Raw genomic sequence first — 13,847 nt, 5'->3', positions numbered from 1 at the left:
GAGAGGATTTTTCCTTCCAGCAACTCCTCCTGGGAAAAATGGGCTAGAATTGTTGTTTTGTTTAAGAAAGATTGCAGTGTCCAGTTTCCTGAATCAGGCTTCCCATATAGCATATTGGGAAAGATTATATGATAATTAAAGTATAATCTTTCTAACATTTGATTATTTATAGTTGAGGTACTATATTTGCAGTACATAACATGTCATTGTCTTATACATAGAACAAAGGGAAATAAATATGGAGCTTACATTGTAATTTTTTTGTTTTTTTATTTTTAAATATTTTAATTTTTTGTTCTTGACCAATATCAGAAAAATAAACATTGTCATTTAAAGATACAAAACATTAGGTAGCATTTGTCTCTTTTGCGCATACTTTGTACTATCAACAAGAAATATAAATGTTGACTTTTTTACTTTAAAAATTACTAAATATCAGAACACATGTTTTGCAGCCTAAACTTTAAATGGTGGCTTATTTTTCTGTGTGTGTGGAAAGAAGAACTAAAATCCTTATAAGCTTAAGATTTTTCTTATTTTATGAAATTTGATTAAACAATGTTAGACTAAAGGTAGAAAGGAGAAAGCAGCCTTAGTGCTAGTTTCTTATATCTTTTTACTTTGTAATTTAACCAAAAGCTATTCTGACATTAAATATTTAAGTTCCTTTTAGTGTTAATGTAGTTATTTCAAGGAATTTAATGAAGCTGCTTATTTACTGTGTTTTATAAAAACGATTGTCTTTACACAAGGCATTTCTTTTTATCCTTATTACTAAGTACTTCTGCTTGAAATATATGTATGTAACTCTGGGTGTTTCCTGCAACAGATACTATAATTATTGAGTCAAACTGCATGGCCATCCAGTTTGGCATTCAAGAATATTGTACTTCATATGTTTGACTCCTTTAATTCTTTCAAGAGGAAGGCAGTGAAGTACTGGCTCTTGTAGTGCCAAGAGTCATGATTCCTAGCATTCTTCTTATAAACAACTAGGAAACAAAATCAGCCAGGATGACTGAATGGTGCTGACAAAGATCTCTCTTCTAGATGAGAATTTGGGCCTTTTTTTCCATGGTGGGAGGTTTCTTCAAGGCATTTTATTCTTTATTCATACTTATACAGTAAAGCATGTATAGAACCAAAAGCCTGCCAGAAAAGAATTCTATATTGAGATGGAAATCAGGACTTTTGAAAGACAAGGTCTTGTGCTAAAAAGCTTAGCTTTGACTCTGTGTGTGTGTGTTCTGCCAAAGTAGAAAGAAACAAAATGAAGATTCAGCCACTACTATTTTGTCAGTGATATAAGAGGATAAAGCTATAACATGAAAAACAAAAAGAAATAATTTGTCTTTTGGCAATACCTTTGCATAAGAAAGAATATATAAGATAACCTTAAAGAGTGTATGTTTCGGCCGGGCATGGTGGCTCAAGCCTGTAATCCCAGCACTTTGGGAGGCCGAGACAGGTGGATCACGAGGTCAGGAGATTGAGACCATCCTCCCGGTGAAACCCCGTCTCTACTAAAAAATACAAAAAACTAGCCGGGCGAGGTGGCGGGCGTCTGTGGTTCCAGCTACTCGGGAGGCTGAGGCAGGAGAATGGCATAAACCTGGGAGGCGGAGCTTGCAGTGAGCTGAGATCCGGCCACTGCACTCTAGCCTGGGCGACAGAGTGAGACTCCGTCTCAAAAAAAAAAGAGTGTATGTCTTTCCATCTTCCAAGATAGGAATGAGAATAAAAAACAATGTCTGTAATGGGATTTGAAGCTCACTTAAGACTAGTAAAATTATAGTATATTTTTATGCCATATTGAAAAAAAGTGTGTGTGTACTCACATAGTTTTATAGAGAGAATATATTTGCCACATAAATATGATTATTACTGTAACTGTAGATTAACTATTAATTTGTTCCTCCTTTATTTCTTCCCTTAGGCGTTTGTACATTTATTGTTATCCTCCGTTGCATTAGACCTTCATTTCCTTGCTGGCCAAGTTACACTCTCTTAAATATCTTTTTCTACTTTTAGGTCTCGTGGGCTGCCTAAACTAAAAGAGTCACGTTCCCATGAATCCTTGCTGAGCCCATGCAGCGCAGTGGAATGTCTAGATCTTGGTAGAGGGGAACCTGTATCAGTGAAACCACTTCATAGTAGCATCCTTGGACAAGACTTCTGCTTTGAGGTAAAAATAAAGTGTAGAAAAAAGGAAGAATAGTTAAACAACAATAGGATTTTCTGTCTAGTAATTTTGCGATTTCATTACTGTGCAGTTGTATGATTTAATTAACTGGTTTTCAGTTGCTAGAAATTATCTACTTACCGAGAAAAAGTTAGAAATCTATTCATCTAATCACATTTGCAGCTAAAGTTATTGAAGATAGCTTTGCATTCCTTTTGGCTTTGTCTCCTTTCAGTAAAATTTGATTCTTAGTACATTTTCATCAGGGACAAGACTAACAATAACATTATATTAGCATATTAATTTTTAGTATTGGTAAGAATGACATTCATCATGTTATTTTTCTAACCACAGCATGAGTGGTTCAAGATCTGAGACCATGTTTTTCTTATTTATCCATCCATCCATCCAGGACATTTTGACCTAAATGTCTTATGTATTTTTGAAATCCCCTGTACCTAACCCAGACCCCAGCACATTGCAGGTGCCTGATTTTTGGATAAACAAAATTGCCAACTATCATAAGGTAATTTCTCCCTTTCAAATATATACTACTGGCCAGTTACAAGTAAAATTTAAAAACTATATATACATATATTTATACATACATAGAATTATTAGGGCTGAGACTTGATTAATTAATAAGAGCTTACTAAGTGACTAGAGATGAGTCCTATACTAGATGTTGTAGAAGTCAAAAGATGTTTGGTTCCTCTTCTGATGGACCAGCACTGTCCAAAAGAAATATAGTACAAGCTGCATGCATATCCAAAATATTATCATTTCAACATGTTCACTATCGGAGAAGTTGTTTCATTTTTTTTAAAACTAAGTCTTCAAATCTGATGTGTGTTTACACTTACAGCACATCTCAACTGGAATAGCCATGTGAGGCTAGTAGCTGCTGTGTTGGACAGAACATATAATCTGATTGGATTTATTAGGTTGTGACTAGAGATTGAGTTAATAAGTGAGCAAACTTCAGCAAATTAGGCAGGACATTTATTGGTGTTCTTTTTTATAAAAATCAGTTGAACTTTCTCATGTTTGTGGAACTCAGTACATTAGGCTGTATACCAAGCCCAGAGTTAGGTGCTAAGTATATAACAACATATTTCATTTTTAAAGGACTATGTTAATAGTGGTCAGGTTAACCTAATAAATGACTAGAAATCAACAGGCTGGTTGCCTAGTGGAGGAAAAATGGGTTCCAAAGATAGTAATTCAATATTAGTAACTCTTTGATTTCATTTAGTACCCTTGTATGATATAGTGAAGACAGTCTCAAGAAATCTGATAAGCTGTTTCAGAAACTCTCATCCTTTATTACCTATTTTTTATTAACTAAAAGTTGAACATATTTATTTGCAGGTAATTTAAGGTATTGCCTAAAAGGCCTTTAATTTTGATTTTCTGAACCATAGGCCAGTTTTAATTTCCTCGGCTGAGTTTAAAATGGCCTTTGTTCTCATACCTGGAAATGGATGTGGATGCCACCTAACCAAAAAGCAGATGTAGATGTAGATATAGGTATCAAAAAACTAGTAAAGATCATCTTAGTTTCTTATGGTATGATTTGGGTTCATAGCATATGTCTAACTCACAGCTCTGCATTCCTTTTGGCCTTGTCTACTTTCAATAAAATTGGACTCTTAGTACATTTTCATCAGAGGACGAGACTAACAATAACACTAAATTAGTATATTAATTTTTTAGTATTGGTAAGGATGTCGCTCATTACGTTATTTTTCTAACCACAGCATGAGTAGTTCGGGATCTGAGACCTTGTTTTTCTTATCTATCCATCCATCCATCTATCCATCCTAATTCCAGGACATTTTGACCTTATCATTTAAGAGTTAGAGGTATGCTATGAACCCAAATGATAGAGCCCTGAAATCCAGTGTTTTCTTTTTCTTATGTCTAATTTTTATGTTGAAGGTTACCTACTTAAGTGGAAGTAAATGCTTCAGCTGTAACTCCGCTTCTGAGAGAGATAAGTGGATGGAAAACCTTCGCAGGACAGTTCAACCTAATAAGGTAATAGTAGCTTCAAGTATCAAAAAAATGTATAACTTTGTAAGCAGTTAGTTAATAGCAGGTAAGTGTGGTAGTAATACCTTAATTTGTCTACAGCTTGAGAGTTTTAAAGCACATTTATATGTTACACCATTTGTAGTAAGCCATTATTGTATTGCTATAAAGAAATATGTGAGACTGAGTAATTTATCAAGAAAAGCAGTTTAATTGGCTCACAGTTCTGCCGGCTTTATAGGAAGCATGGTGCTGTTATCTGCTCAGCCTCTAGGAAGTCATCAGGAAGCTTACAGTCATGGCAGAAGGCAGACGGGGAGCAGGCATATCACATGGTGAAAGCAAGAGCAAAGCGAGAGAGACAATGTGTATGTGAGTGATTTGGGGGGAAGGTGCCACACACTTTTAAACCACCGGATTTCACAGGAACTCAGTATCAGGAAGATGGAACCAAGCCATGTGGAAACTGCCCCCATGATCCAAACACCTCCCACCAAGCCCCACCTCTAGCATCGGGGATTACAATTCAACATAAAATTTGGACAGGGACAAATATCCAAACTGTATTATCATTTTAAGCTAAAAATAGTCTTACTGCAGATATTATTGGCAAATATTATTGCCATGGTTCTACCAGCATGGATAAAAGGACTCTGAAAAGTTAGGTGAATTAGCCATGTCAGAAGCTAGTACATGATAGAAGAGGGACTAGAATACAAACTTCTTAACAATTTATCTCTTTTATTTGCAGAAATTAAGCTGGCTGTATGAAAACTTACCATTACAAAATGATATTTTCTTAACCCAAGTAAATAAAATAGAATGAACTATATGTAATGAACTAATATATAGAATGAACTATATGTAATTCTTCAAGATTCTAATGCATTCTTGTTTAGAGCTTGCCGTTAACCTAAGCAATGAGATAGCAATCCCTTTCATTATTTGTTGACTCCCCTTCATAGAGTACCTAATGAACATTGCCAACTTAAGAAAAAAATGTTTTTTTTCCTGCAATGTCAGCTCTGAAATTCAACTTTGTTGCTTCTTTATAGGACAATTGCAGGCGAGCTGAAAATGTTCTTCGTTTATGGATCATTGAAGCCAAGGACCTTGCCCCTAAAAAGAAATATTTCTGCGAACTGTGCCTTGATGATACCCTCTTTGCTCGTACAACCAGCAAGACCAAAGCAGACAATATTTTCTGGGGTGAACATTTTGAATTCTTCAGCCTTCCACCTCTTCATAGTATCACAGTTCACATTTACAAGGATGTGGAAAAAAAGAAAAAAAAAGACAAGAATAATTATGTAGGGCTAGTCAACATCCCCACTGCCAGTGTGACTGGTCGCCAATTTGTAGAAAAGTGGTATCCGGTGAGTACACCTACACCCAACAAAGGAAAGACAGGAGGACCTTCTATTCGGATTAAATCACGTTTCCAAACTATCACCATTCTGCCTATGGAGCAATATAAAGAATTTGCAGAATTTGTCACCAGCAACTACACCATGCTGTGTTCTGTCCTTGAGCCAGTAATTAGTGTGAGAAATAAAGAGGAGTTGGCTTGTGCCTTAGTGCACATTCTTCAAAGTACTGGCAGAGCCAAGGTAAGTAAAAAAGGGGGATTGCAGTACCTGAAATCTCTTCCCTACCTTTCATAAACCAAAATAATGGATACTGTAGAAACCCAAATTAGAGAAATGTGCTTTACTACTGGTAAAAACAAGAATAATTAAGAAGAAAACCTATTAGATCCAGAAAAGACAAAGATTAGAAAACTAAACAAGTAAAATGGAGAGAACAACAAATACTTAAAGTCCATTTGCGTGAAACATAGATAACACAGCCAGCTCTTTCTTGTCTGACAAAATAAATAGTAGAATTGGCATGATAACCCTACAGCATGTTCAAGGTTCCTTACCTTTAATTTAGTTCTAGAGTGTTGTATGGTGGTTTTCTTCCTCACTGTATTTTGTTTAAGATTAACTGATGGCACTATCCTTTAGGCACAGAAGGAGGTATTCCAGAAGCATATTGGGTATTAGCAAGAGTCTTTGTGGGATTAAAATCTATATTTAGAATAAAAATCCAAGGGATATTATACAATTGGTAGCTGTTTCATGATACACTTATCTTACTTCACGTTGGATAGAAGTAAAAACTCGGAATATTTTTTTTTAAAGGAGAAATATGCTGGTTATAGGAAGAACAAAAATCAGTTGAGAGAGTCTTTGACCTATGAAGGATATTCACTTAACTACGAAGAGTTACCATTATACTGTATGCAAACTGGTCATAATAAAATTACATCTCAGATCCAAAGAAATTCACAGCTAGAATAATGTATTTAGAACCAAACAAAATAAAGTACTATTACTATTTCTTGATATATCAGAATATATCAATATATTCAATATTTAGTCTCTTATCTGGCTTCTATGGATTATAACTTTTGTGTTTCAATCTACTAATGATAATCTTGGGCATTCTGTCATTTAAAAAACTTACAAGTTTGGAGCGAGGTGTCACTGAAATTTTGAATTGTATGAATATGTTCCTATTTTTCAGTTGCTCAAGGTTCAGAATATATGTAAGGCTTTTTTTAAATAACAATATTGATTTACATACACTTTAGGTAGAATAAACACCCATTTAAAGTGGAAAAGTTCAGTAAGCTTTGAGTGATTCTGCACCCATTGAAACCACCACTATGATCAAGATACAGAATGTTACCGTTACCCCCAAGAGTTTCCTCCTGTCTCTTAGCATTAAGTTTAATAGTGATTCCTAAGTCTACAACTCTGTTATACTGTTAAACTGCCCCAGAGTAAGTCCCATTGACATTTAAAATGCTTAATTTTAAAGTAAAAGTAAATCAGCATATTCCTCCTATTTTGGCATTTGCAGCCCTTGAAATATCCAATAATTATATAGCATTCAAAATATACGATGTTATCACATTTCAAACTGAACAACCAATATTGAGCTTTACAAGAAGTTCTTTAAGACTGTTGAGGAATGAAGCAGCTGTTTCTTTGCACCTTTATTTCCCCTTATGCTGTCCTTCTGGTTGGATGGATGGGTGGGCAGACAGAAAGATAGCCTAGACAGTGACTTCAAGTGATGAGTTCAGTAGACTCTACATTGACACTGTGGACCAATTTGTAGCTATTATATATTGAACACCTAATATATGCCAGAAACTGTTAGGTACTGGAGATATGGTGGTAAACAAAAACAGAAACTGGTTTTCTGGGGAAAATAAATATTAATCAAGTAATTACAGAAATAAATAAGATTACAGTGAGAACTGCAGAGGATAAAAAGAGAGATGATACTATGAAATGGAGCAAGTGCAGCTCACTAATGGAGTTCAGGGGCAATGTTGGTCAGGGACGCCTTCACTGAGGAAATGATGTGTGAATTAAAATCCAAAGGATCCCAGGAATGAGCTACATGATAGTAGGGGTGGAAGCAAGGGTGGGAGCAGAGCAGAACTGAAAACAGTATTTGGGGGGGAAAAAAAAGGCTTTGTGGTAAATAGAGAACATTGTGTGTGTTAGAAAGGGCTTGGTGTATTAAAGGACCTAAAAAGAAAAGGTACAAGTCTTGAAAGGTAGACAGAAACCAGAAAATATAGGGACTTGTAGACTACATTCAGAATTATGGCCTTTATCAAAAGTGCAATGGAAAATCTTTGAGGAAATTTTAAATGTAGGGGTAGTAACACCTAAGATTTTATCCTGATTGCTTTTTTTCCTTTCAGATGAATCTGATAGCTTTAGTTTTAAAGCAACATTTCCAGGATGTCTGATATTTCAGCAGTCTCTTCTAATGTATATTATTTATTCAGTTGCTTTCTGCCTTATTGAACATTATTCTACCAGGATTTTCTGACTGACTTGGTGATGTCTGAGGTGGATCGTTGTGGAGAACATGATGTCTTGATCTTCAGAGAGAACACTATTGCCACCAAATCCATTGAGGAATACCTCAAGTTGGTGGGACAACAGTATCTTCATGACGCACTGGGTATGAAAGACAAAAACATCTATTTTCTTTTCTTTACCTTTCGATTTTAAGTTATTTCACCCCCATGAGACAAATGAATTGAGCTCAAATTCTGCATGTTATTTAGTTCTAGTTGACTCAGGTGTTAAGGTTTGAATCGTGGCCATAAGAAGTCTCTGCAGTACTCACCAGTGGAGAAATAACAATAAATGTAGAAACAGAAACCCTGTCAGCATACACTGCTACTCCGGGTCCCCAGCTTCATGATTCCAGGATGCACAGTAATACCAGCAGTGTCCATTGATAGATCTGAGGTGATCTGTTTTCCCCAAAGTGTTGGGTGTTTATATGATGATGTTATTACCTAGTCTTGAGAGTGTTACCCTGACATTTGTTATCATGCATGCAAAACTCTAATCAAAAGTGAAGAAAGTCTTGCCACTTCCCACAACTCCCCCAAAAATTTCTGCCTTTGAGGTTTCTAGAATTTTTAACATAACTAATTTTTGTCCAATCAGTAGCTCTTGCTGACTAGGCTACACACTTGGAGTTCCAGATTTGGTCGTGAAATTGAGGCATTAACCACTAGAGTAAGGCACTGTGCTGGTCACTTTAATATACATCCCGATAGAGCAGATGTGAGTTCCTTGAAGAAACTAGCCCTTTGTTTTACCTCCATATCCCCACTACCTGCACAGACTGTTGAGCAGCACTGTCCAATAGAAATATAATATGACCCATGTGTGAGTAATTTTATTTATTTTTATTTTTTGAGTAATTTTAAATTTTCTAGTAGTCACAGTATTAAAAAGGATGAAGAGAAACAGGTGAAATTGATAACATAATTCGTTTGACCCGGTATATCCAAATACTATTTAATGGCTTAAAAGAATAAAAGTTATTAATTAGGTGTTTTACTTTTTTATTCTTTTTGAAAATCAGTGTGTATTTCACATGTATCACACATTTTAATTTGCATAAACCATTTCTAATGCTCAACAGCCACGTGTGACTATCAAGAGTAGAAAGTAAAAATATGTTGAATGATTGGAGAGATTTTTACCCTCAAGGAGTTTGCAATATAAGGATATAACATTAGGGATATCTCTGTACCAAAAAGAGACATTCTGTGTTCTTGCAAAGAATTTTAAAAAATTGAATGCAGCTGATAGAATTGTCAAACTTTCTGTGTGAAATGCATTTATGTTAGTATGTAGTTTGAAGAATAGAAAGGTTAAAAATAGACATTGAGCAAGAGCAGATAAGAAGATAAGAAGTAGCATGGGGAAAAGGACACATGAACAAAAAGACATAGAGGTGGAACAGAACCAGGAATGTGTGGAATAAAACCATTTAGCTAGAAAACGACATGAAAGAAACATGTGAACAATAAACAAAAAGATTAAACAATAATTAGAACCAGTTTGTGAATACCTGAAATGCCTGGGTGAAGATTTAAAGTTTACAGTAATCATTGGAGAGCCACTGAAAGTTTTGAGCAGGGTGTTTTCAGTGGAATTAACTTAGCAGACTAAGACGAGTTGTATCCAGGCATGGTGGCTCACGTCTGTAGTCCCAGCTACTTGGGAGGCCGAGGTAAGAGGATTGCTTGAGCCCAGGAGTTCGAGGCTGCAGTGAGCTATGTTCACATCACTGCCCTCCAGCCTGGGTGACAGAGAAAGACCTTGTCTTTAAAAAAAAGGTGAAGAAAGCCTACTGAAAGCCAATCAATTAAGAAGCCATTGTAGGCTGGGTGCGGTGGCTCACACTTGTAATCCCAACACTTTAGGAGGCCGAGGTAGGCGGATCACCCAAGGTCAGGAGTTCGAGACCAGCCTGGCCAACATGCTGAAACCCCATCTCTACTAAAAATACAAAAATTAGCCAGCATGGTGGTGGGCACCTGTAATTCCAACTACTAAAGAGGCTGAGGCAGAAGAATTGCTTGAACCAGAGAGGTGGAGGTTGCCGTAAGCCAAGATTATGCCATTGCACTCCAGCCTGGGAGACAAGAGCAAAACTCCTTCTCAAAAAAAAAAAAAAAAAAAGCCTTTGTAATAGGAAAGAATGAGACTCTGAATGAGGGTAATCACGCAAGTAAGAATAGAGAAGAAGATGGATATGAGAAATAGTAAGGTTGAACTGATGGAACTTGGCAAATTTTTCAGTTTGTAGGAAGGAAGGAGGGAACAAATATTACAGAGAATTGGGTTTTGTGAGTGACTAGGGGGATGACGAGATTCATAACAGGAATAGAAACCACAGAAGTAGTAGGCGTGAAACAGGGGAAATTACATATATATTCAATTTGAAGTTCTAGTAGGAAATCTCAGGGGTTTTAGATAGGAAATCTAAGATACCTGTCTAGCTGGCTGTTGGAAATTTGAGACTAATTTACGCACGTGGAGAGGTTAAATGAAGCTGCAAGATTACCAGAGCAGGAAGAGAACCGGGCCAAGGATAGATCTTAGAGTGCACCTGGGTTTATGGTGTAGAATGAAGAAGAGGAATCAGAGAAGTGATCAGAGAAAGAGAGAGCATCCAGAAAGAAAGAAAACAGGAAAATACTGAGTCCTAGACACCAATAGAGAAGAAAGCATCAATAGAAAATTATGGAAGGTAAAGAAAAAGAATGGATATTGCATTTGGCTCTTTAAATATCACTGCTGGTCGCTCACACCGGTTTCAGGAGGAGAGGAGCCAGGCTGTAAGGAATAGAGTGAGTCGCCATTCAAGAAACAGGATCAGTGTGTTTACATGAAGCAGACACATTATAGTAGCTACTACAATTAGTTTCTGCTCTGAAGTAGATTTTTTGTCTTCCTGTTTATCGTCATTTTTTTTCTCTAATCACATAGACATTAAGAATGGTATAAAGAGCTTAAGAAAAGTACAAAGAAGTTTATAGTGTCATTTACATAAAGAGCTTATTACAGTCGTAAATTATATCTCATGATTTGCTTTAATGATTTGTGTTTTGTTATAAAAGTCCACCAAAAAACAAAAAAGCATCTCAAACCGTATTCTCCATTCTATGGAGATAGGAGTGAATATTTATTGACTACCTGCTTCTTTGAAATCAAATATTCGTATTTGAAAATTCAGTCTGCTAAACAGGATTTCTGAATGAAATAATTTCCAAAACGAAAAGTGGGTACCAGTCCTTTGATAGGACAGTGAATGATTAAATGGCCGATGGGCTCAATGAGGCATGAAAATTAATTCAGTGGATATGGAAAGAAATTCAAGTAACCCCTCAGAAATCTCTGTAATAATATTTATAATCCAAGAGCAAGGGCCACAGTAGTAAAAATGGCTGCTGCTTCTAAGAGCATAAACAGAATTAATTGGTAAGCTTCTTCAGGACAGGGGCTATATTGTCTTCTCATTAAAGTTTTGCTATATTTCATATACTTTGGGCAGAAAATAGATGCTGTTTCCAGACTGCTTGAAGAATTTTCAGAGAGAATTGATTTTAAAAGGTGCCAGTAATATTGTACAATATCTGTCTGCTTCTTAGCCAGTCCTTATCTTAATTAAAGCGTTACTCTTTCTGCACAGACTCTGCATTGTTTAGACTTAAATCTTCCATCTGTTATCCTATTTTACCTTTCCATTTGAAATCAGATTGCACCTTGGTATCCTGTGACACACAGGAAATACTATCTGTGAGATATACAAAAGAAAGCCCTGAAAAGACCTGATTTCCACTTTTAGCAATGGAGGCAAATTCCTTTCAGCAGTAATATGTCCATCCTTGTTGACTTATTCCTGCATGTGTAATTTTTATCCTAGATAATAATGACTTAATGATTTACATAGAAAATACGTCATAGAACATTCTGGGCACAAACTTAACATGTAAACAACATAACGAGCACCCCCTTTGGCTCTGGTTTTTTTCAAATGCAAGAAGGCAAACAAGTGGGTTTTTTAATCTCTCTTGGTAATTTTGATCAGTTAAGCACCTTCTAGTTACAAATCAATAAAAGCCTCTCCTTTCAATATGGTACATTCTACATGTTCAAACACTGGTTATTGTTTCAACAGTTAAAGTATTATTTTTCTATTTTGGAGCATTTTAAATATGTAATAATCAGGGACAAAAACTTTTTATGCTGGTACTATAGACAATTAATTTACTTCTGGTCCCTGGAGTTAATTATCTGGCGCTTTTCTTGAAGAATAAAAAATATTGTTAATATTCATGTTTTTTATTAGTATTAGTATTTTTTCCCTTGAATACGTATAACCTAAAAGAAGTCACTAAACAGAATATTTAGGATACAAGTGTAGAGTTTGGCCAGTTTTTACATGGGATATTTGACACTGATTTCTTAGTTTTAAATTTAGGTACTCTTTAAATGAAGTTCATTTGTGGAAACATAGCACAGGAGACATAGAGAACATATTGAATACATATCTTGTGAGAATTGGTAACATTTTTAAAAGCCTCTTATTAGTTTTGGCCATTTCACTTGACAAAAAATTATTCAAAAGTTGCATGATTTTTACATTAAAATACTTTTTGTATGGTGCTCCTACTAAGAGCCAGGTGCCATATTACATGCTTTCCATGCATTATGTCTGTTCTTTACCACAGCTCTGCAGGGTGTTTACTATTAACACTGTTTTACAAATAAGACAGCTGAAACTCAGACTAATTAAGTGACGTTTCCAAGGCCCACAGTCAGTGTGTCTGACCTCAGTGCCTTTAATTTTTCTGTGCACCACTTTCCTTTCTGTATACCACATTGTTTCCTGTTCTCTAAGCATTTTTCCTCAAAATTATCACTTCTCATCCCCTGTCACAGGTATTTTTAAAAGCTTTCATTTATCTAAAAACTAACTGCTTTGATAGAAATGCTCTTTCTGCTGCTGCTGCTGCTACTTAGTTTTGCAGGCATTATTGTTCACTTTCATGAAGTCTGTTATAACTAGCCTGAACCTCAAGTAATAAACGCATATTTAGGAGAATCTTTGAAAGATCCCCTCCTCTTTCATAAAGACCTATAAAAAACCAAGAATACATACTGCCATCTCTGATAAATATTTATTGAGCACCTGTAACATTTTGGGAGCTATTCAGAAGAGTCAAGATTTGAACATGAATAAAACCTAGTACCTAACCTCCAAAGGTATTCATCCTAGAAATGAAACAAACACAAACAATATGAAATACGAAGTAGTCGAAGATATACAAGCTATGGTGTGTACTAGAGGATAAACAGGTAAGGTAGGAATTTGTTCTTTCAGGGAATAGTGGGTGTATCTTTCTAGAACATAGGCCATATGAACAGGGCTTCTAAACTAAATTTATATGGAAAAGCATATACAGATTATGTAAGGAGATCTGCTGTAATATTGTGCAGTGTTGAATGACTGTCTCCGTTACAAGAGGTAAGCATAGAGAACCTTACTTGCATCTGTATTTGGCACCAACATTAGCACTTAAAACCTTCAGTGGACTATTCAATCAAGCTTGGGTCATTTGTTCTTCTGCAATAACAATAATAGTCCCCTAAGTAGAGCGAGCCTTAAAACAAATAACGAGTTTATGACTAATTAAACATATATTTAGTTTAATACATTTTTTAAGTAGTGTCATTACCATTTT

The 13,847-nt window shown here is 35.7% G+C and overlaps 1 protein-coding gene across 10 annotated transcripts in view; it reads left to right on the top strand.

Moving 5' to 3' along the window:
• Positions 1-13,847, top strand: part of RASAL2 (RAS protein activator like 2) — a 373,040-nt gene that overhangs the window by 330,574 nt on the left and 28,619 nt on the right. For all 10 annotated transcript variants that reach the window (XM_003893469.5, XM_009192642.4, XM_003893470.5 and 7 more), the window contains 4 exons: positions 2,032-2,185; positions 4,124-4,222; positions 5,272-5,826; positions 8,107-8,251. In XM_003893469.5, coding sequence (XP_003893518.2) covers positions 2,032-2,185; positions 4,124-4,222; positions 5,272-5,826; positions 8,107-8,251 — 953 coding nt within the window. The remainder of the gene's footprint in view (positions 1-2,031; positions 2,186-4,123; positions 4,223-5,271; positions 5,827-8,106; positions 8,252-13,847) is intronic.

The sequence above is a fragment of the Papio anubis genome, chromosome 1, assembly GCF_008728515.1.
Source record: "Papio anubis isolate 15944 chromosome 1, Panubis1.0, whole genome shotgun sequence".
Taxonomy (NCBI): Eukaryota; Metazoa; Chordata; class Mammalia; order Primates; family Cercopithecidae; genus Papio; species Papio anubis.
The sequence above is the reverse complement of the archived record's forward strand: the minus strand, read 5'-3'. Positions and strand labels throughout refer to the sequence as shown.